General features: G+C 41.4%; 1 protein-coding gene across 2 annotated transcripts in view; it reads left to right on the top strand.

The window, feature by feature from the left end:
• Positions 1–530: 530 nt before the first annotated feature.
• LOC125238763 overlaps positions 531–24090 on the top strand; it is a 39920-nt gene continuing 16360 nt past the window's right edge. Inside the window, exons 1-8 of one of the 2 annotated variants that reach the window (XM_048146193.1) lie at positions 531–637; positions 2119–2187; positions 2578–2625; positions 4179–4235; positions 4700–4753; positions 5274–5334; positions 6766–6848; positions 8386–8533. In XM_048146193.1, the coding sequence (XP_048002150.1) occupies positions 532–637; positions 2119–2187; positions 2578–2625; positions 4179–4235; positions 4700–4753; positions 5274–5334; positions 6766–6848; positions 8386–8533 (626 nt within the window). In that variant the 5' untranslated portion in view covers position 531. Of the gene's footprint in view, positions 638–2118; positions 2188–2577; positions 2626–4178; positions 4236–4696; positions 4754–5273; positions 5335–6765; positions 6849–8385; positions 8534–24090 lie in introns of both variants that reach the window. The other variant, XM_048146192.1, reaches the window with a different exon arrangement.

Genomic DNA, 24090 nt, shown 5'->3' with positions numbered 1-24090 from the left:
AGTCTGTCAGTAAATAAGAACAAAGAAAATCTCTCTCATCTTCCGAGTGAGGTCGTCGCGGCTCCTAGTGCGTCAGTGTTTAAAATTAAATTGAAAAACTGGCTTGTCGAGCAGGCCTTCTATAACTACAATGAGTTATTTATAATAAGATAATTTTATTGTACTCTCATTATACTGTTGTATTTTATATTATTGTACTTATACATAAGTGTAAATGTGATTTGACATGTAATATGATTTTACCAATAAATATGATTATTATTGATTATTATTATTGAAAACTGTTTGCATCCTTTTCTTTAGGGTGCTGGAGAAAAGGATACCTATAGTTTTCTTAGTTCTTATTTACTGACAGACTTGTTTGACAGAGTATAAACACACACCTCTTTTTCCGCTCGACGTCAAAGAAGGATTTAATTTATTTATTTTCTCTTCATGAAAGATTATTCTATTTAACTTGTCAACCTGACGTTGACACTATCAATATTTTTAAATAAGTTTATTGTGTTATTTTAATAATAATTATTAATAATGATTGTTCAAGTGCTCTTGTTGTGTTTGTACACGTTCGTGCGAGCGAACTTAAAGGATGATTTTGGAGCTGCGGATATTGGAGCCATTCCCTATGAGAATGCAGGTATTTCTGTCTGCAAACTAATTTTTTAAGCCCTGTAGGGTAAATCCACGTAAAAGTAATGTGAGTTACGACTTCATTGCGTGCTTATTTGAACTACAGCTGCAAAAAGGATCTATGCATATATCGGGAAAGTAACACTTATTTAGAGATAGATTATCACTTGAACTTGCGTCGTGAATAAATAGAACATGTCATAAATCGTGAGTTCGTGACTCGTTACTCTTGACTAGGGCTGCCATCTCAAATTTCGCCAAACCCGGACAACAACATGAAAAAACCCGGACATTTGGCGTAAATCGCATTTTTTCCCCGGACAAGTCAAAATTTATTTTTAGAAACATGACCTATACTATATGTAATTTTCAATAAACAATAACAAAAAAAACAATGTTTCTTAAAAAAATATGTCTCTTTTTAGGTTACTAACTTACTAGGTCAAATGGGGTATCGTTAGAAAAAGCTTAAATTGCACATATCAAAACTGTTCCTTATACTTTTTTTGTAGAAAAAAAAAAGAATTTTGAAGGAAGAGCCGTGACGAGTGGCGGAAAACAGGGGAGGCCTTTGCCCAGCAGTGGGAAACAATATAGGCTATTAATTATCTGTGAAAAACCATCATACAATACAGGTCGCGCAAATAAGTTAGAGAATTCACCGAGAGATGGCACTATACTATACACAATAATGCTCATTAGTACCTTTGAAAGTTTGTTCGAATACGGAACCTTCGGTGGGCGAGTCCGAGTCGTTGGCCGGTTTTTTATTATGTAAACAGATATTAGTTAATCAGTCAACTTAAATTCGCTGATAATACTTAAATTCAATGAGGTGCTTCCTTACGTGAAAAGTGTCCGGGTTTTCCCCGGACACTTCTTGATTCCCCGCCCGGACGGCCCCCGGACGGCCCCCGGACGGCCTCCAAACTAGGACAAATCCGGGGAAACCCGGACGGATGGCAGCCCTACTCTTGACGCGGATAAAGTAAAAACCACAAATACACAAGAATAGAAACTAAATACTGGTGCCGTAGCCGAAAGGCATTTCTGGATGAAGGTAGTCTGGCTCTGTCGTGTCAATACGCAAGAGCGATAGAGATAGATATCTACGAGCGTTTCGTTTCGTGAGCGTTTGTGCTATTCGGCTATTACGTACCCGAATGCTTAGTATGCTTAGCTACGATAAAAGTGTGGAAAAATAAAGTTCGAAACGAGTGGACAATATTCACTTATCACCCTTGTGTTTTCACATTAACACATTATCCGATCTGAGATCGGATGTCGGAAGGATTTCAAAGGCAACAATCAAAGATGGCGGCTTAAATGTATGGGATATCGGTCTTACATCCGATATCGGATTGGGTACTGTGAAAACGTGCTACTTAAGTATATGGCTGATTGGCATTAATTTGTGCTTATGAATATTTCTATTCTTTGCCTTGCAACTAAATGTAGGTGTACTTAAATCAAGTTTTTGTTCTTCAGCTAGCCCTCAAGTTTCCCTCGCTTCGGCAATTCCAGAGAGTGATTATGGAGGCATCCCTTATGAAAAAGGTAAGTTCGTTCGTTCAATATACTACATTTGTGGCAAACAAGCATACCATGTTTCTGATTGTTTGTAACTTTTATAAGTAACATTGTCCGTAACCTATTGGCAACGTGCGTGACAGAGTCGCACTGATTGTCAAAAACACACGTCATTTTATGGACATGTCCCACATTAATATATATGCTAGCGCGGCCGTTAGAACTAATTTGACACCATTATGATTTAATATGGTAAAGCCAACATGACAAGTGACAACAGCCAACAACATGATGGCAGCACTAGTCATATAACTCCCATGTAATAACTCTCAGAAAGCAAATTTTATACATTAGGAGATTTAGGAGCGTATCATTTATCTCGTAATTGTAAATATCAATGAATTTTGTTCGTTTCAGTGATTACCAAGACGACCGATGAATATGGAAATGTTCCATACGAAGAGAGTAAGGAATACCTTAGTACTTTAATCATTTTTTATACTACGTCAGTGACAAACAAGCATACGGCCCGCCTGATGGAAAGCGGTCACCGAAATCTATGGACGCCTGCAACTCAAGGAGTGTCACAAGCGCGTTGCCACCCCATTAGAAGCTTGTACACTCCCTTTTACTGTGTTAAGTAGGTACACAGCAAAAAAGAGTACAAGTTCTAAGCAGGGTTCGGGTTGCCGACGACTCAAAGGACAAAAGACGGAAAAAAATAGTTACCAACTATGAAAAATTAAAAACCCGAAGTAAGATAAAACCTATATAGGTTACACCGATGTCGATTGGTAAAAGCCCGTAGTAAGAAATAAATTTGTTGTTTAAACTTTTAAACCTACTTCGGGCGTTTACCGACATACTTTTATACCCCCGACGCAAAAACGACGGGGTGTTATAAGTTTGACGTGTCCGTCTGTCTGTTTGTCTCTCTGTCTGTCTGTCTGTCTGTCTGTGTGTGTGTCTGTCTGTGGCATCGTACCTCCCGAACGGATGAACCGATTTAGATTTAGTTTTTTTGTTTGCAAACTGAATTAGTCGGGAGCGTTCTTAGCCATGTTTTATGAAAATCGGTCCACTGTCCACTATGTCGGGGTTTTTTTCAAAGTTAAACGATCGATATTAAATTTTGAGTGTGAAGTTATAAACATTGTTCATCTCGAGGTACTTTGTTTTTGTGAAAAGAAATAAATTGTTTTCAACTAGGTTATATAAAGAAATAGTGACAGTGAAAATTGCAAAAGAACAGTATTTTTTACAAGCTTTTATTCAACTTGCATTGTTAGTATGTTAGTTTGGGTCAAAACGTAAAAGCTAAATTTGACCCACTTCCCGGTTTCCGATTGACCTGAACACACTGCACACTTACTTATGTAAATCACTTGACAGTGTAATACTATGGTATCACGGAGCTGATCTGATGATGGAGCAGAAAGGTGGTCATAGGAACTCTGTTATTAAACGTCGTAACATCGAGTAAGGGGTTTTTAGAAACATCTCGGAGAGCAGTAGATGACTGTTAAAAGAATAGTGGTAGGTATACTATCTTTCCCTTCCTTAGATTTTATGAATGACACTGTTGTTTGTTTCTTTATGAATATAAACCTTTTTATATGTGTATTTTTGTGTGTATGTTTATGGTTATACTTATTTATGTATGTCTATTTGAATGAGTGTTTTGTGTTGTTTGGTTGTATTTAAATTCTACTTCTCATATTTCTTAGAGCCACCTACCATATATTCTGATTATATTAACTCCAGTACCCAAAGGTTGTCTGGAAGAGATCGCTCTTAAGCGATAAGATCGCCTGTTGTTACCTCTGTTTAATTTGTTTTGGTTCTTGTGTATTACTTGTAAACTATGTGAGGTGTGCAATAAAGAGTATTGTATTGTATTGTATAGTGGCGATAAAAGCTTGTACCAAAAATGTTTTTTTTTTTTGCAATAAAACTTATTTTTTAATACTAAGCAAGTTATTGGTTCCTATCTTGTTGATAAAATTGTTGTTTTACAGCTACCCGCTCTATTCCCACACCTGTGGGAGGAGATTATGGCAACGTTCCGTATGAAGGTAAATCTCTATAGTATTACAATACATACATACATACATACAATCACGCCTGTATCCCATAAAGGGGTAGGCAGAACACATGAAACTACTAAAGCTTCAGTGCCACTCTTTGGCAAATAAGGGGTTGAAAGAAAACGAAACTGTGACATTGCAGTGACAGGGTTGCCAGCCTCTCGCCTACGCCACAATTTAACCCATATCCCATAGTCGCCTTCTACGACACCCACGGGAAGAAAGGGGATGGTGAAATTCTTAACCCGTCACCACACTGGCTATAGTATTAAATTCTTTAATACTTAGGTATATCATACTAATAACCTCAAGTAGATCTGATCCAGGGTCAATCCACGACAAGAGTATTTGCTGCACTCGCTGATACGAGACAGAAGCGACGTCAAGTCGGTTAAAGATATAATTATCTTTTATTATTTCTTTATTGATTCGCCTCTGTTTTCCATTAGTAGCACCGGTGGTACCACTGACTCCGAGCGTGCAGAACCGCAGCGTGGATATTCCAGGTCAGAACATTAAAATACCTACACATAGTGGTACTAAAAAAGGGCGGTAAATTTTAAAAATATAGGGCTGTGCCGTCAATTGTTTTCATGACACGCGTGCCTTCATAAACCTTGACGTGGGCGGAATCATCGCCGAGCCATAGCAATTGATTAAGAATTTAGACGCGGAGGTTTAATTCCCATAGAAAATTAGAATTCCGCGCCTTTTCTAGTGCCAAGGGCTGTATATACAACCTGGCAAATAATTAATGCTTACCAACTTAAAATTGAGTTGGTAAGCATTAATTATTTGCCAGGTTGTATATACAGCCCTTGGCACTAGAAAAGGCGCGGAATTCTAATTTTCTATGGGAATTAAACCTCCGCGTCTAAATTCTCAGCATCACATTAAAATGTAAACTGGTTTTGAAATAATTGCTAACCTTAAGTTGCTGACCAAGTATCAATTTTAGCTGACCAAATACCTATTTATTTTTGTTCACCAAACAACCTGTATTTTAAAAGAAGGAACTGCTTACAGGAATACTTCTGGACATATTCAAGGGTCGCGATGTGCCAGTACATACCAGAACGACAGTATGGTAAGTTTTTCTACGACTGTTAAATTTGCCTTTTTAACCGACTTCAAAAAAGAGGTGGGATAGATTGTAATTAAATTTAAATTTAATTGTATAATTTAAATCAAATGTAATTTATAATTATATTTTAATTTAGATTTAATTTATTGCTGACATTTCTGACATTTTTATATCTTGACTTAAAATTATATTTATTTGAATTTTAAGTAGCCTAGGACTTAATAATAATATATGTAATTCTAATTTAATCTGTGAGTTTTTATGATTTTATCTTTTAAAATGCTATAATATAAACAGAAAAAAAATGTCAGTATTGTCGCAAATATAATTTTAATTTTTGAAACTGCTGGTAAATTATGTATTTTCTGAACTGTCATTTATTTATTTTAATTGTACTGTTATTTTAATTGGACCATATGTTGTCTGCAATAAACGGATTTATTATTATTATTTACATTACAGGCATAATCAGAGCTCACGGCATTTCTCAACCAATTTGGCTTGGCATCGACTTCAAACTGCCTACCGTTTTATATTCGCTGAAAACTGATATTGCAAATTGCGTAAGCACTTATTTACAAACATTCGAAATTAAAGTCTACGTGATGTCTCGACCTAGGTACATTTATTTATTTATTATGTATATGTGTATTTAACTTGGAGGATACTTTTTATTGATAATTTGTGCAATAAAGTTTAAATAAATAAATAAATACTGAGCGCATATAAAACGGTAGATATTTTTTTTTATCTGGTTATCCAAAACTTCACATGGTTAAGGAAAAGGTGGCAACTTTTAGTATCGCTTGTAGACGTTTTTCATCATCACTCTTGCGTTATCCCGGCATAACGGTCATGGGAACCAGTGTGCGTAGCCTAATGCCCAAATGCTTCACGATTCGCTCAGGATTCGTGGGCGTTTCATGAAGCACAAGCATTTGGCTACGCACACTGGGATCCACTTTGATAACTACCTAATCCCAAGATCTGGAGTAGACATTAGTTTTACGAAAGCGACTGCCATTTGACCTTCCAACCCGAGGGGTAGTTACCTTATTTATTTTTTTTTAGTTGTCCGGTTTCCTCACGATGTTTTCCTTCACTAAAAAGCGACTGGCAAATATCAAATGACATTTCGCACGTAAGTTCCAAAAAAATATTGATAGGTACAGTCAACCAATTTACAAGCCACTCTAGAACCCTGTCGTATTGACACCGTGCTATAGCAGTCACTTTGACTTTTACAGTGTAAGGGTTCTACAGAGTGGCCTAGGATTCAGATTGGTTGGCTGTACGAGCCGAGGTTCGAACCCGCGACCTCCGGATTGAAAGTCGCACTCTTTTACCGTTAGGCCACCATCGCTTTTTGGTTCTGGTCTTGGTCTACAGCTCACAGAGCCACTAAATATTAAAATACTTGATTGATATATCCAGGGGCATGAACTTCACCGGGCTGACCCCGGCGCCGACCACCACCAAATTCAGCAGGGTGACCACCACCATAGAGTTCACCACCGGTGAGTACACCATCTTTGACCACCGCACCGGCCTGGCCTCGTCGAACACTTGCCTACTAACGGCCCGGCCACGACATTGGTCTAAGCGCGACAGCGGTGAGCGGCAACCGTACGTGCGAATGAAAAGTCCCATCGCTATGTCTCGCTCCAATGTATGGCCGCCGCTCCCCGCTGCCGCGCTTAGACCAATGTCGTGGCTGAGCCGTAAGCCAGTCTGGGTTCCGGTAAGGGCTTTTTCTTGTGACATGATGACATCGTGTGTGTCTGTTTGTACGACGAATTGACGTGATTTTGGAGACCTCCAGCTACTGGCGAAGTAACGAGCCATGGCCATATATGTACTTGTTTTCCATGTGTGTGTAAGTGGGCCATTTTTTTCAAAGTTGTCCACCCCACTTTTTTTGTAACATGGGTATCTTTTACGGGATACTCAGAATCGAGAGTTCTTTCGATCCTGATAGGAGAAATATCCCAAGTCTTAAATTTCTAAAACCTTCCATTCTGTTACCGCCATACAAAATGTACGGATTTCTTTTTTTTTTACTCTGACACTTTTCTCTCCTATTAGGATTGAGAGCTCGCGATTCTAAATGGAAACCACATCATCATCATCATTTCATTCATTAATTGCCCACTGCTGAGCCTCCCTTCGTGTACGCCACTTATCCCGGTCCTGGACTAATCTCATCCAGAAGTGCCCCGCAGTTTTTCGAATGTCGTCCACCCAACGAGCCAACGGATGCCAGGCGCTTCTTACGAGTACATCCGATAGCGGCCACCATTCGGTCAACATTTTGGTCCACCTGCCATCACTCTGCCTGGCAACATGCCCCGCCCAGTTCCATTTGAGTTTGGAAACCACATAAAATTTCTATTATACACTACCGTCAAAAAGTTTAAGACCAAACACGATATATGCAAATAATCAACATTTCATGAAGTTCCTATGAGAATATTACTTTTCAGTACCTACTTACAACCGACAAAATAAAGCGTATAACAATTTTTAAAAAGGGATCATGATAAGAAATAAAAGCTAAACGTTTTTCTCATCGAAAAATCCTCCTCGACGCTTTTTCACTTCGAGCAGATTCTTGGCATTCTTGCTATAAGTTTGTGTAGCGTTTCTTGGCTAATGGATTTCCACTCGTATTGCAGTATCTCCCATAGAGCTGTTGCAGATGTCGGACATTGTCTTCGGACTCTACGGTCGAGTTCATCCCATAAAAGTTCGATCGGGTTAAGGTCTGGGGATTGCGGTGGCCAAATCATATTTTTTAACACACCTTGGCGTTCTTTATTGACTGTGTAGCTTCTACAGGTCTTTGCTGAGTGTTTGGGATCGTTGTTTTCTATTGATTACAAATTTAGTTTGATGATTTTTAGAAGGGTTTATAACAATGACACTGAACATTGTGTTTGGTCTTAAACTTTTTGACGGTAGTGTATTTCTATTTCTTTTCTAACAGCTTTAAAAAAAATAGTCCAACCACCTGTTAGCTACTTCTTGCTCACCTTGCTCGCCATTGTTTTCCAGTGGCCATCCAGCAGCGAGCGGACACGACCACGGTCACGACCACGAAGCAGTACCAGAACGAGGAGGACTACTCGTACCCCGGGACCGTCACCGACGACCCCACCTGCAGCATAACCTGCAGCACCTGCACAGACCCCAGGGGATACAGGTGTGGACCGTTTTGACCATTATTTATTCCTGAGTCATGGATGTTTTCTATTATAAATACTAGCTTTTTCCCGCGGCTTCGCTCGCGTTAGAAAGAGACAAAAAGTAGCCTATGTCACTCTCCATGCCTTTAAGTATCTTCCCTTAAAAATCACGACTATTCGTCGCACCGTTTTGCACTTTCCCATTTATAATATTAGTATAATAAATAATAAATAAATAAAAATCTTTTATTGTGCCAGAAAAGGTGCTTAAACTACTTACATTTTTATTTGTCATAACTATTCTATGGTAAAAACCAAGACAAAGTTAAGTAAGTGTATTTCTGACCCCCGTCTAAATATATAAAAGAAGAAGCTGACTGACTGACTGACTGACTGACTGACTGACTGACTGACTGACTGACTGACTGACTGACTGACATATCAACGCACAGACGAAACCGCTGGTCCTAGAGATTTCAAATTTGGCACGTAGGTTCCTTATATAGTGTAGAGGAGCACTAAGAACAGATTTTCCAAAATTCACCTCCTAAGGGGGTCAAATGGGGGTTCAAAGTTTGTATGGGGAAACAAGATTAGTTTGACTATTTTATTCGAAACTTCACAGGAAGATTCCTTAAGACATATGACTGAATACGTGTTTCAGGTTTTTTGAAAATTTCACCCCTAAAAGGGTGAAAAGGGGGTGATAAAGTCAAAAAATCAATATGGGTATCGTTTTTATGGTTTATCGGGTCGCTGATCACGATAAATACAACGTTTTTAAAATCTAACGAGGCGGGAGTGAAATACCTTCTCCCCTGTTGTGGTGCAATGGGGTTTAAATCTAAATATATAAAAGAAGAAGCTGACTGACTGACTGACATATCAACACACAGCCGAAACCGCTGGTCCTAGAGATTTCAAATTTGGCACATAGGTTCCTTATATGGCGTAGAGGAGCACTAAGAAAGGATTTTTCAAAATTCTCCTCTTAAAAGGGTGAAATGGGGGTTCAAAGTTTGTATGGGGAAACAAGATTAGTTTGACTATTTTATTCGAAACTTCACAGGAGGATTCCTAAAGACATATGACTAAATACATGTTACAGGTTTTTTGAAAATTTGACCCCTAAAGGGGTGCAAAGGGGGTAAAGTCAAAAACACAATATGGGTATCGTTTTTATGGTTTATCGGGTCGCTGATCACGATAAATACTTACAACGATTTTTAAATCTAATGAGGTGGAAAAGAAATTTTCTCCCCTGTTATTGTGCAATGGGGTTAAAATATCCAAAATAGCCATAAGTATAGTTTTATCTTTACTTCTGGTTCAAGAGATTTCAAATTGACACGGAAGTTCCTTAGAGGAGCACTAAGAAAGGATTTTTCAAAGTTCACCTCCTAGCATGATAATTTGACAGGGGCAAGGACAGGGACAGGGCCAGGGACAGGGACAGGGACAGGGACAGGGACAGGGACAGGGACAGGGACAGGGACAGGGACAGGGACAGGGACAGGGACAGGGACAGGGACAGGGACAGGGACAGGGACAGAGACAGGGACAGGGTCAGGGACAGGGACAGGGACAGGAACGGGATAGGGTTAGGGATAGGGATAGGGATAGGGATAGGGATAGGGATAGGGATTGGGATTGGGATTGGGATTGGGATAGGGATAGGGATAGGGATAGGGATAGGGATATGGATATGGATAGGCATAGGCATAGGCATAGGCATAGGGATTGGGATTGGGATTGGGATTGGGATTGGGATTGGGATTGGGATTGGGATTGGGATTGGGATAGGGATAGGGATAGGGATAGGGATAGGGTTAGGGATAGGGATAGGGATAGGGATAGGGATAGGGATAGGGATAGGGATAGGGATTGGAATTGGAATTGGAATTGGAATTGGAATTGGAATTGGAATTGGAATTGGAATTGGAATTGGAATTGGAATTGGAATTGGGATAGGGATAGGGATATGGATAGGGATAGGGATAGGGTTCGGGATAGGCATTGGGATTGGGATAGGGATAGGGATAGGGATAGGGATAGGGATTGGGATTGGGATAGGGATAGGGATAGGGATAGGGATATGGATAGGGATAGGGATATGGATAGGGATAGGGATAGGGATAGGGATAGGGATAGGGATAGGGATAGGGATAGGGATAGGGATATGGATATGGATAGGGATAGGGATAGGGATAGGGATAGGGATAGGGATTGGGATAAGGATAGGGGTAGGGGTAGGGGTAGGGGTAGGGGTGGGGATAGGGATCGGGATCGGGATCGGGATAGGGATAGGGATAGAAATAGGGATAAAAATAGGGGACGGGGACGGGGATAGGGATAGGGGAGGGACGGGGACAGGGACAAAGATAGAGATAGGGACGGGGATAAGAATAGGGATTGGGGTCGGAATAATCGGTCGGCAATCGATATTTAGGCAGTGTAAAATGCAGGTGGCCCAGTGGGAAGGTATTAGTAAGTAGGCATCGGCGAGTATCCTGCATCCGTAAACTATTACATTCAATGTGCTGTAAGAAGATCGTTGTTTGCTTGCCTTTTATATGTTTACGTTTGCAATAAGTATAAGCAAAATGGAAAAAATTGTAAGCGATAATGCAAGGAAGTACTTTTTACCCTACCGACCATAGCGTCGAGATACTGGCTATGTGGGTTGTATGAAGTTTCCCCAGTATAAATATTTATATAGGTAAAATACATACATATTCGCACCTACGCTGTGGTCGCTGTGTAACAATTCTACAATCATTGCAAGAATTTCTTTTAAAACAATATTAATATGTGTAAGGTACAGTCAGCCAAAACCGGACCGTACAGCAAATAGATCAGTTACAATGGCCCTCCAGTCGAAATAATCGCGGACAGATGTACCTACAAAGAAACCTACGGATCCAAATGAAAATCTTATTTTTTGTAAACGTTTCAATAAGAATACTTTTATTACGCGGGCGAAGCCGCGGGTAAAAGCTAGTACTAGTATAAACTGTATTACGGTGGGCCAGTATTCACCGAACTCACCACTTGTTTTTTACATTCAAGTCTGTAATATAACTTATTAAACTAACACATTATTAAATGAGTAACTAAATGAAACTTATACCTATAAATAACAATATCGCGAACCTTAACAAAAAATCCACTGGAATGCGGCGGTCGCTAGGCCGAGTTAGGAGTAAACATGTAGTGTACGCAGAAAGTGAAGATAAATTTTATAAGATCAATAATACTATTTAATTTAAGTATACAAGATAAACCCAGGATAGTGAAAAGAGGAAGATTCTTGACCTAATGAAGAATAATAGATCACATCATCATCATAATCATGTGTGGTGTGAATTATGAATTTACGGAAGAGATGTGTGCGTGTGTATGTGCGTGCGTGCGTGTGCGTGTGTGTGTGTGTGTGTGTGTGTGTGTGTGTGTGTGTGTGTGTGTGTGTGTGTGTGTGTGTGTGTGTGTGTGTGTGTGTGTGTGTGTGTGTGTGTGTGTGTGTGTGTGTGTGTGTGTGTGTGTGTGTGTGTGTGTGTGTGTGTGTGTGTGTGTGTGTGTGTGTGTGTGTGTGTGTGTGTGTGTGTGTTATACTAAGATTTCCAGCAACTTTTCTGTGTTGTCGTAAGTTAATTCTTGCAAATACTGTTTTAGTGACTTTTTTAATGTGTGTAAATTGAGTGATCGCAACTGAATTTGTTTACTTATTTTATTGTATAAAGTTGGGCCGAGTACATACGCGAATTTTTTTGAAAATTTAGTTTTATGCGACGGGATTATATAAACGATGTCGTTTCTCCTTCTCGTTTGATGGCGAAGATGGAGTATTTTTGTGCTGTCTGGTTAGCAACTGCTTAATAAAAAGCTGTCTAACTGTGAGAACTAAGGTGTCCTGGTAAAGTGCTGTTGTTGGGTATTGAAATTTATTAAATGTTAGAACCTTAAGGACTGAACGCTGTGCTCTTTCAAGTGTAAGTATTGAAGTTTTTGACGCTCCTCCCCACACAGCAATACAGTAGGTGGTAACAGATTGACAAAGAGCGTAATAGATGGACAACAAAAGCTTCCTGTCACAGACATGCCTAAGGTTTTTAAAAATGAAAATGAGCTTTCTAATTTTTCCCGCGAGGTTTGAGACATGCTGACGCCAAGACAGATTTTTGTCCACTAGAACTCCCAAGTACCTTATACATGGTGTTTCGGCTATAGACTGGCATAAGTTGGGACAGTTTATGTCATTCTGGCAAGTATGTATTTTAAGTGTTATGTCCTTACATAGTGCTTGCTTGTTATTTTTGATGCTAAATGTTAAATATTTGGTTTTGTCATAATTTAATGTAAGAAGATTATAGGACAGCCACTCATTAACCTGGTTGAAACCGTTTTGTGCCAAGTTGTTGACCTCAGCCCAAGTATCCCCATGATACAAACAAGCGGTGTCGTCAGCAAACGATATTATTTGACCATTATCCATTTTTAGACGACATAGTTCATCAATGTAAATGAGGAATAATGTTGGACCCAGGACACTACCTTGCGGCACGCCGTATTCTACATTTTCTTCTTTACTACAAAAATCTCCAACTCTTACAAGTTGTGACCTATTTTTGAGGTAATTATTGAAGAGTTGCAACGGCGTGCCTCGTATACCAATATTTTCCAATTTTTTAAGAAGCAATGGGACAGAGACTGTATCAAATGCTTTTTTTATGTCTAAAAATATCCCGATACATTTTTTGTTACGATCAAGTTTATCAACAATATGATTAGTTAGTTGTATAACTGCGTCTTCCGTAGATTTACCCACTCTAAAACCATGTTGATTGTTACTTAATAGATTATTTGCTTCGAGATAGTTTTTTAACCTTGTATTTATAATTAAAGAATTATGGAGCAACTTTAAAAATAAAGTTGTAAGTGTGGCTAGGGTAGTGTGTGGTGTGAGTAAAAGGAACAAAGGAGGAAAGGTGAAGAATGTGTGGTTCGATAAGGAAGTGCAAGAGGCGGTATGTGAGAAGAAGAAGCTATGGCGGGATTGGTTAGCAGCACGAGCTAATCAAAGAGCCCATAAAGCCTCTTTTGATGAGGTGAATGTAGCGAAGGATAACTATAGAAGTATGAAAGTGCGTGTGAAAGAATTAGTTAAAAGAAAGAAAGATGAACTTAATGATCAAATGGATGAAAGATTGTCGCAAGATTTTCAGACGAACATAAAGTTCTTCTGGAAATCCGTTCGCCTAGCCAGAGGTAAGAGTTCAGACTCTGAGCTAAAATCGGTGAAAGATTCGAATGGAAGTTTGCTGAATGGGGAAGAATGTATTCTAAAGAGATGGCAGGAGTATTTTGAAAGCTTGTTTGAAAGGGAGGAAGCAAATATGCTAACCTCAGGTTTGAATGGAAACTTATCAATGGATGAAATTAGCATGGATGAGATTGTGAAAGCATTGAAAGGTATGAAATCAGGTAAGGCTGCAGGATATGACAAGGTCTCCGCCGAGATGCTGAAGGCTGGACAGGGCATTGTAGCGAGTCAGTTGTATCGCCTTTTCAATTTGTGCTTCAGTACCGGCCGGGTACCTAAGGACTGGTGCAAGGCCGTCATCGTTCCTCTTTACAAGGGAAAAGGCTCACGACTGGACTGCAAAAACTACAGGGGCATTAGCTTACTCAGCATCGTCGGAAAACTGTATGCGAAAGTGTTGATTGAGAGAGTAGTGAGAGTAACCGACGATAAAGTATGGGATGCACAGGCGGGATTTAGAAAGGGTATGGGATGTTCGGATCAAGTCTTTTCCTTACGATGCATAGCCGAAAAGTTTTTGGCCAAAGGTCAAAAGGTCTATTGCGCTTTCGTGGACTTGGAAAAGGCGTATGATAGAGTGATGAGGAATGAATTGTGGTCGGTAGTGTCCATGTATGGAGTAGGCAGTCAACTCGTTCAAGCACTGAAATCTCTTTATGAGGATTCCAGTGCTTGCGTGAGAATAAACGGGTCATACACTGAGTGGTTTAGCATCGAAAAGGGTGTTAGACAGGGATGTGTAGCGTCGCCGTGGCTGTTTAATTTATTCATGGATAGTTGTTTGCAAGATCTGAAATATTATGATTGTGGGTTGAGAATGGAAGGGTTACTGGTCAAATGTCTCCTATATGCCGATGACCTAGTATTACTTGCGTCGTCGGCCGAGGAGTTACAACTGATGGTGACAAGAGTGCATGCATCCTTCGAGAGGAAAGGAATGAGAATGAATGTCAGTAAGACGAAAGTAATGGTATTTGAAAGAGATGAGATTATGACAGATTGTGAAATTGAGATCGATAATGAAAGTTTGGAACAAGTGAAAGAGTTTGTGTATTTGGGAACGTTGTTTACAAGGGACGGTAAACATGGAAAAGATATTGAAAGGAGAGTGAATGCTGGGAATAGAGTGAATGGAGCACTAAACGCTTTTATGGGCAGCCAGAAAGTGTCGCAAAAAGCACGTCTGGCGGTGCATAGAGGAGTTTTGGTGCCTACACTTATGTATGGTAGTGAAAGTTGGGTGTGGGAGAAAAGACTTCAAAGTCAAGTGAATGCCGTAGAAATGAGAGCGTTAAGAAGCATGACTGGTGTAAAGTTGAGTGATAGGATCAGAAATAGCGTGATAAGAGAGAAGTGTGGAGTGGATGTAGATGTGGTGACAAAGATTGAGATGGGTATGTTAAGGTGGTTTGGGCATGTAGAGAGGATGGATGAGAGGAGATTAACGAAGAAAGTATATGAAAAAGGAGTGGAAGGGTCAGTTGGTAGTGGAAGACCTAGGCGAACTTTTCTTGATCAAATCGGGGAAATATTGCAAAGAGGCCAGGTCAGAAGTACTCGAAACCGACGAGCGTGTATGAGAAATGTTATGAAAGTGTGTGAAGCGAAAGTGGTTTGTCAGGATCGTAGTAAATGGAAATCCGTGATCTCTGCCTACCCCTCTGGGAAACAGGCGTGATTGTATGTATGTATGTATGTATGTATGTATGTATGTATTTATAATTTTTTCTAATATTTTTGCAAGCGTTGGCAATAAGGATATGGGTCTATAATTTGAGATACAGTCTCTGTCCCCAGCCTTGTATATGGGAATAACCACTGACTTTTTCAGTGCGTCGGGGAACTTACCAGTTCTTAAGCACAAATTACATATGATAGTTATAGGTAGTGCCAACGTATCCACGGCCTGCTTTAGGAAAAATGAGGAAATACCATCCCATCCAGTAGAAGCACTATTTTTAAGATTTTTTATAAAGTATTTCACTTCTAGTTCATCTGTATCTAGCATAACCATAGAGTTGACGGGGGATACCTTTGGCACTAGGTTTTGTGCTCGTAGTTCCTCCGATACACCGGTTCTGTTAATGGTGTCACAGGCTAAGAGTTTTCCTATACTAGTAAAATATCTGTTTATATAATCAAGTGAGTCCTGCGGAGTAGATTTAATATTAAGAATATCATTTTGTGTATCTGTGCTAGGCTTAAGGTGACAAACTTGTTTAATAACTTTCCATTGTTCTTTTAGGTTATTTTTATGTTCATTAATTTGTGATCTTTGATAGGCTCTTTTCAAATTTTTAAGAAGATTGTTGCAAGTGTTCCTATACCTCTTATATGTAATAGATACAATCAAGTTATTAGGGTCTAATTTGAGTTTTTGATGTAACTTATCTCTATTTTTTAGACATCTTAATAACCCTGGAGTTATCCATGGTTTCAAATTTTGTTTCCTCCGAGAAAGTTTAGTGTATCTTGTGTGTTTTTCCATGGTTTTATTTACTACATATAAGAATGTATTAGTTACTTCGTCTACATCAGGATTACCGAGCACACTAATCCAGTCTATCTGTTGTAAATCAGCAATAACTGCATTATAATGTATAGATGTTGTTGTGGGTATCTATAGGTTTTGAGATGTACCCTCTTATGACTGAATAAATCAGTTGTTGTCATGGACTCGTGCTGTTTCATTGAACACTACATGGTGGCAGCGGTGGGATACGAACCCACGCCTCCGAAGAGACTGGTGACGATCTCAATTTAACTAAAGCGGTTAAGTTGTGCCAAGCCGAGGAAGTGTCGCAAGAGAGCGGCAAACAGATTAGTAAAAGTGTCGAGTGTTCAAGTGCAGTGCAGGTGCATGGTGTGGCGAGGCGCGCGCGAGGCGGAGGCGGCGGCGGCCGGCGCGCGGCGCGGGCGCGGGCGCGGCGGCGGCGCGCGCGGCCCGCCGAGCGAGTGCGCGGGCTGCGGCGGAACGCGTTGTGACAACCGGGAATGTCCCGCCTCGTACGCTACTTGTTTTACGTGTGGGAATCGTGGACACTTCTCCAGAATGTGTAAGTCTCGTTTTGTTCACACTGACAACGGAGTTAAAAAAGTGTATGAGATCGAACAGAACGACTCGTATAGCAGTGGTTCCGGCGAGCTAGAACCGTTTTACGTGGATATGGTGAAAAGTAATAAAAAGAAAAGTCAATGGTTTGAGACCTTATTGTGTGAGAGTGGTGGAGCCGAGCGTTTTAAACTTGATTCTGGTGCAGATATGAATGTGATGTCTTTAGAAAAGTTTTTATCGCTGGGATTTAATGAACAAATGTTACAACCGGTTGAAGTCAATTTAGAATCATATACCAATAATGAAATTCCTATTGTAGGCGAGTGTGATATAACTTTTTTGTATAAAAATAAATCTTATCCTTTGCATTTCGCAATTGCTAACATGAAATGCCAAAGTGTGCTGGGACGAGACTCTTGTGAGGAAATGGGTATGGTAAAACGAGTTTATGCCATAAACTTAGCGTCTTATTCTGATCTCTTTAAAGGTTTGGGTTGTTTACCAGGCAAATATCACATTGTTGTTGACAAATCGGTTCCGCCGGTTATATGTGCCAATAGGAAGATACCTCTAGGGTTGAGGGACAGGTTGTCGGACGAATTAAAAAAAATGGAGGAATTAGGAGTGATTAGGAAGGTGTCACATCCGACAAAATGGGTCCATCCTTTAGTACTTGTGGCAAAGAAGAATAACGGTATTCGCGTATGTCTCGACCCGCGTGCGTTGAACGTCGCGGTGCGCCGCGCGCACTACCAGCTGTCCTCACTGACGGAGCTGGCCACGCGCCTGCGAGGCGCCACCTACTTCTCGGTGCTGGACGCTAATTCGGGTTTCTGGGCCGTGCAGCTGGACGAGGAAAGCGCGGACCTTTGTACATTTGCAACTCCATTTGGGAGATATCAGTTCCTCCGTTTACCGTTTGGAATTAACTGTTCCTCGGAGGTTTTCCATGCCAAAATGCGGCAACTTCTTGAAGATCTTGAAGGCGTAGATAGTTTTATAGACGATATAATTGTATGGGGTAAGACTAAACGGGAACATGATGAGAGATTACATGCATTATTAAACCGAGCGAGAGAGATAAATCTCAAATTTAACAAGGACAAGTGTAAAATTGCTGTTCAACAAGTTACTTATTTAGGGCACATTTTTGACGCTGACGGTATGAGACCAGATAGTGAGAAAATTAGGGCAATAAGTCAAATGCCACCGCCGGGCGATAGAAAGAGTTTAGAACGTTTTCTCGGAGCGGTTAATTATTTGTCGAAGTTCATACCTAATTATTCACAACGAGCGACACCTTTGACTAACTTACTCAAAAAAGAGAATAACTGGCAATGGGGGCCCGCGGAACAAGGGGCGTTTAAGGAGTTGAAGGAGTGTGTTTGTGGGGCCGGCGTGCTGGCGCTGTACGACGTGGCGGCGCCGGTGACGCTGTCGGTGGACGCGTCGCGCGACGCGCTGGGCGCGGTGCTGCTGCAGGGCGGGCGGCCCGTGGAGTTTGCCTCGCGCACGCTCACAGACGCACAGCGCCGGTACGCGCAAGTTGAAAAAGAATTGCTCGCGATTGTTTTCGCTTGTGAACGATTCCACCAATATATATTTGGCAGGGACAAAGTAACCGTTGAATCTGACCACAAACCTTTAGAGAGCATTTTTAAGAAACCTCTTATGTCTGTCCCGGCACGCTTGCAACGTATGATGCTGCGTCTACAGCATTACGATTTAGTTGTTAATTATAAGCCTGGAAAGTATATGTATATACCGGACACATTGTCTCGAGCGCCTTTGCCGGACCTTTACAGTGAAGAAATACATAATAATAACGTGCATCAAATACAATTAATAGTTAATAATATGCCTATCTCGAATGCAAAACTGTCATTAATTAAAAAAGAATCACAACGTGATTCCGAAATTGTAAAGTTAACCGAGTATATTAATATGGGCTGGCCCGACCATAAGTCGCAAGTGGCATCTGATCTCAAGATATACTGGTCGTTTAGAGAAGAATTGTATATAGTTAATGGGGTGATTTTTAAAAATATGTCTGTGTTGATACCGCGAGCTCTGAGATCAACAATGTTAAATATAGTACACGAGGGCCATATGGGCATAGACCGATGCAAACGGCGCGCGAGACAAGTGATGTACTGGCCTAACATGTCACGTGACATCGAACTCATGGTGAGACGATGTGCTACCTGTCAGGAGTGCTCAAACGCCCCGTCTAAGGAGCCGCTTTTGCCCCTCACTATACCTAAACTGCCGTGGGAAAAAGTTGGTGCAGATATTTTCGAAATAAGAAAAAAATACTTTCTAATTTTGGTGGATTATTATTCCAACTATGTTGAAGTGTGCAGTTTACCAAATATTTCCTCCAACATGGTGATAAATAATATAAAGGAAATATTTGCACGCCACGGAATACCCGAGACTTTGATAACAGACAATGGAACCCAATTTAGCAGCCGCGATTTCAAAGTGTTTACACAAAATTGGGATTTCAATCACGTGACATCATCGCCAAATTATTCCCAAGCTAATGGAAAAAGTGAAAGATCAGTTCAAACAGTTAAATTAATGCTCAAAAAATCACTTTTAAGTGATGGCGATTTTTATTTGGCACTCTTAAATTACCGGAATACGCCCCGGGACGGGTTGAGCTCCCCTGCGCAACTTTTGATGAGTCGTAGATTAAGATGTAAGCTACCAGTTCACCCAGAATTGTTAAAGCCTCAACTTGTTGACTCGTCTGAACATGACACAATGTTACTTAATCAGCATAAGGCCAAGACAAGATACGACTTACATTGCAAGGAATTACCTCCACTTAAGCCTGGTGATAACGTAGTATGTGTAGAAGGAAAATCTAGGACGCGTGCCACCGTAGTGAGCAAAGCCGCGACTCCTCGATCTTACATAGTTCAGAATAAAGTGGGGGGTAAATTCCGACGCAATCGTCGTCACTTGATAAAATGTATGGGCGGTGAGGAGCCGGCATCCTCGAAGTGCGAGCCGCACCAGCCATCAGCTGACTGCGGCGCCGAGTTCAAGGTTGCCTGCAATGATATAGGTCACTCGGAACCATGTGAAAACCAGTCTTATGATAACGGCCCTAAGGCAGATAATCAACAAGCACATGATTCCGATGGACCGACGATTATAATGACGCGTAGAAAGGCAAAATTATTAGCCGATAATCAATCTAAGAAGTGAAATATGTAAAAAAAAAAAAAAAACAAAACTACTGTACCTATACACTACATAGATATATATACACATTAAGAATAGATATAACCAGGGACCGGCCCGCTATCCCTTATACGGGGTTTTGTATGGGTATTTCGTTAGGCTTAACTTACCCTACCCTTTTGACGCGATACCCTTTCATTTTGCTTTTAAAGCCCTAACGAAAGCGCTTACCTAAAATAGCCCAATACCCTTTCAAAACCCTTATCATCGGCTCAGCCTAACGCCATAAGGGTAAGCCTTATATTGGGTTTTATTTGCTTTCCCTTATAGAGCATATCGTGCGAGTTTAAATCATGTACCTCGCTCATAAAGCACACATTACTCCGAACGAAATAACATACGATCGTTACCTACGGCGGCACTGTGTGATATTTGCGCGTTTCTGTTTGATGGAAACTGCTGTAGATAAAATAAGGTTCAATTTTCAATACCAAATAAATACCAACTAAATACTTATAGTTATGATAGGCTCCTGCTAGCTCAGGTGTAACACAGGCAAACGCTGCTTTTTTTTATCGGACTTGTCTTGATGAGTACCCGAAGTCTAGCTGATGCTGAACCCTGGCTGCACCTAGGGGAACTCGGGTTTAGTGTAATACAGGCAAACGCTATTTTCGTCATCGGACTTGTCTTGATGAGTACTCGAGTGAGCAGTACCCGAAGTCCAGCTGATGCTGAACCCTGGCTGCACCTAAGGGAACTCGGGTTTAGTGTAACACAGGCAAACGCTGTTTTCGTCATCGGACTTTTATTGATGAGTACTCGAGTGAGCAGTACCAAAAGTCCAGCTGATGCTGAACCCTGGCTGCACCTATGGGAACTCGGGTTTAGTGTAACACAGGCAAACGCTGTTTTCGTCATCGGACTTGTCTTGATGAGTACTTGAGTAAGCAGTACCCGAAGTCCAGTTGATGCTGAACCCTGGCTGCAACTAGGGGAACTCGGGTTTAGTGTAACACAGGCAAACGCTGTTTTCGTCATCGGACTTGTCTTGATGAGTACTCGAGTGAGCAGTACCCGAATTCCAGCTGATGCTGAACCCTGGCTGCACCTAGGGGAACTCGGGTTTAGTGTAACCCAGGCAAACGCTGTTTTCGTCATCGGACTTCTCTTGATGAGTACTCGAGTGAGCAGTACCCAAAGTCCAGCTGATGCTGAATCCTGGCTGCACCTAGGGGAACTCTGGTTTAGTGTAACACAGGCAAACGCTGTTTTCGTCATCGGACTTGTCTTGATGAGTACTCGAGTGAGCAGTACCCAAAGTCCAACTGATGCTGAACCCTGGCTGCACCTAGCGGAACTCGGGTTTAGTGTAACCCAGGCAAACGCTGTTTTCGTCATCGGACTTGTCTTGATGAGTACTCGAGAGAGCAGTACCCAAAGTCCAGCTAATGCTGAACCCTGGCTGCACCTAGGGGAACTCGGGTTTAGTGTAACACAGGCCAACGCTGTTTTCGTCATCGGACTTGTCTTGATGAGTACTCGAGTGAGCAGTACCCAAAGTCCAGCTAATGCTGAACCCTGGCTGCACCTAGGGGAACTCGGGTTTAGTGTAACACAGGCAAACGCTGTTTTCGTCATCGGACTTGTCTTGATGAGTACTCGAGTGAGCAGTACCCGAATTCCAGCTGATGCTGAACCCTGGCTGCACCTAGGGGAACTCGGGTTTAGTGTAACCCAGGCAAACGCTGTTTTCGTCATCGGACTTCTCTTGATGAGTACTCGAGTGAGCAGTACCCAAAGTCCAGCTGATGCTGAACCCTGGCTGCACCTAGGGGAACTCTGGTTTAGTGTAACACAGGCAAACGCTGTTTTCGTCATCGGACTTGTCTTGATGAGTACTCGAGTGAGCAGTACCTGAATTCCAGCTGATGCTGAACCCTGGCTGCACCTAGGGGAACTCGGGTTTAGTGTAACCCAGGCAAACGCTGTTTTCGTCATCGGACTTCTCTTGATGAGTACTCGAGTGAGCAGTACCCAAAGTCCAGCTAATGCTGAACCCTGGCTGCACCTAGGGGAACTCGGGTTTAGTGTAACACAGGCAAACGCTGTTTTCGTCATCGGACTTGTCTTGATGAGTACTCGAGTGAGCAGTACCCGAATTCCAGCTGATGCTGAACCCTGGCTGCACCTAGGGGAACTCGGGTTTAGTGTAACCCAGGCAAACGCTGTTTTCGTCATCGGACTTCTCTTGATGAGTACTCGAGTGAGCAGTACCCAAAGTCCAGCTGATGCTGAACCCTGGCTGCACCTAGGGGAACTCTGGTTTAGTGTAACACAGGCAAACGCTGTTTTCGTCATCGGACTTGTCTTGATGAGTACTCGAGTGAGCAGTACCCAAAGTCCAGCTGATGCTGAACCCTGGCTGCACCTAGGGGAACTCGGGTTTAGTGTAACCCAGGCAAACGCTGTTTTCGTCATCGGACTTTTTTTGATGAGTACTCGAGTGAGCAGTACCCAAAGTCCAGCTGATGCTGAACCCTGGCTGCACCTAGGGGAACTCGGGTTTAGTGTAACACAGGCAAACGCTGTTTTCGTCATCGGACTTGTCTAGATGAGTACTCGATTGAGCAGTACCCGAAGTCCAGCTGATGCTGAACCCTGGCTGCATCTAGGGAAACTGGGGTTTAGTGTAACCCAGGCAAACGCTGTTTCCGTCATCGGACTTGTCTTGACGAGGACGGGTGCGCAGTAGCCAAGACAGCGCTGTAGCTGAGCCCTGGCGGTACCTAGGGCAACTCTGGTTTCAGTGTATTATAATATAGAAATATTTCTTGCAATGTCAAGTTAGGCATAAAAACATAATATTAACTAAACAAAAATCCTACCAGAAGTGAATATTAACATCAAGTAGAACAAATTTATTAATTTGCCATACATGAAACACTTTATTTATTTATAAAAAAAATACGTATGTATATCCATTTGAATATCAAAATTAAGTACAGTCGATTTCACTAATAGTAACACAGAGAATAAAGAGAATACTGGAGTTCCTAGCGTCCATAGACTGCGGTAACTACTTACTTGCGGTATGATGTGTGTGTTCTTTTTTTCTTTACTGTGTGTGTTCTTATCTTTGTACAATAAAGTGTATTACTACTACTACTACTACTTACTATCAGACGGGCTGTATGCTTGATTGCCACCAGAAAAGTATTTCTGTTTCAAACGATCTTTATAGAATTCACAACAATCAACAGAAATAGTTTGACAGATTCTATGGTACTACTCAACTCAACCAAGTACCAGTCATAAAGACAAGTCTAAGATATATCACACGAAAAATACTATGAACAGAAAACAGCGTTTATTTATATTGCACCGAACCTGAGTTCCCCTAGGTACCACCAGGTCTCAGCTACAGCGCTGGCTTGGGTACTGCGCACCCAAGTCCTCATTAAGGCAGGGCCTATAACGAAAACCGGGTTTGTCTATGTTGCACCAAACCTATGTTCGCCTAGGTACAGCAAGGGTTCAACATCAGCTTTACCAGTACTCATCAAGACAAGTCCGATTACGAAAACAGCGTTTGCCTATGTTGCACGAAACCCGAGTTCCCTTAGGAACAGCCAGGGTTCGGCATCAGCTCTACCTTGGTTACTGCTCACTCAAGTACTCATCAAGACAAGTCCGATGACGAAAACAGCGTTTGCGTATGTTGCACGAAACCCGAGTTCCCCTAGGAATAGTCAGGGTTCAGCATCAGATCTACCTTTGTTACTGCTCACACCAGTACTCATCAATACAAGTCCGATGACGAAAACAGCGTTTGCCTATGTTGCACGAAACCCGAGTTCCCTTAGGAATAGCCAGGGTTCAGCATCAGCTCTACCTTGGTTACTGCTCACATAAGTACTCATCAAAACAAGTCCGATGACGAAAACAGTCCTTGCCTATGTTACTCCAAACCCGCGTTCCCCTGGGAAAAGCCAGGGTTCAGC

This window comes from Leguminivora glycinivorella, chromosome 24 (assembly GCF_023078275.1).
Source record: "Leguminivora glycinivorella isolate SPB_JAAS2020 chromosome 24, LegGlyc_1.1, whole genome shotgun sequence".
Classification (NCBI taxonomy): Eukaryota; Metazoa; Arthropoda; class Insecta; order Lepidoptera; family Tortricidae; genus Leguminivora; species Leguminivora glycinivorella.
This window is presented reverse-complemented; position numbering and strand designations above follow the sequence as displayed.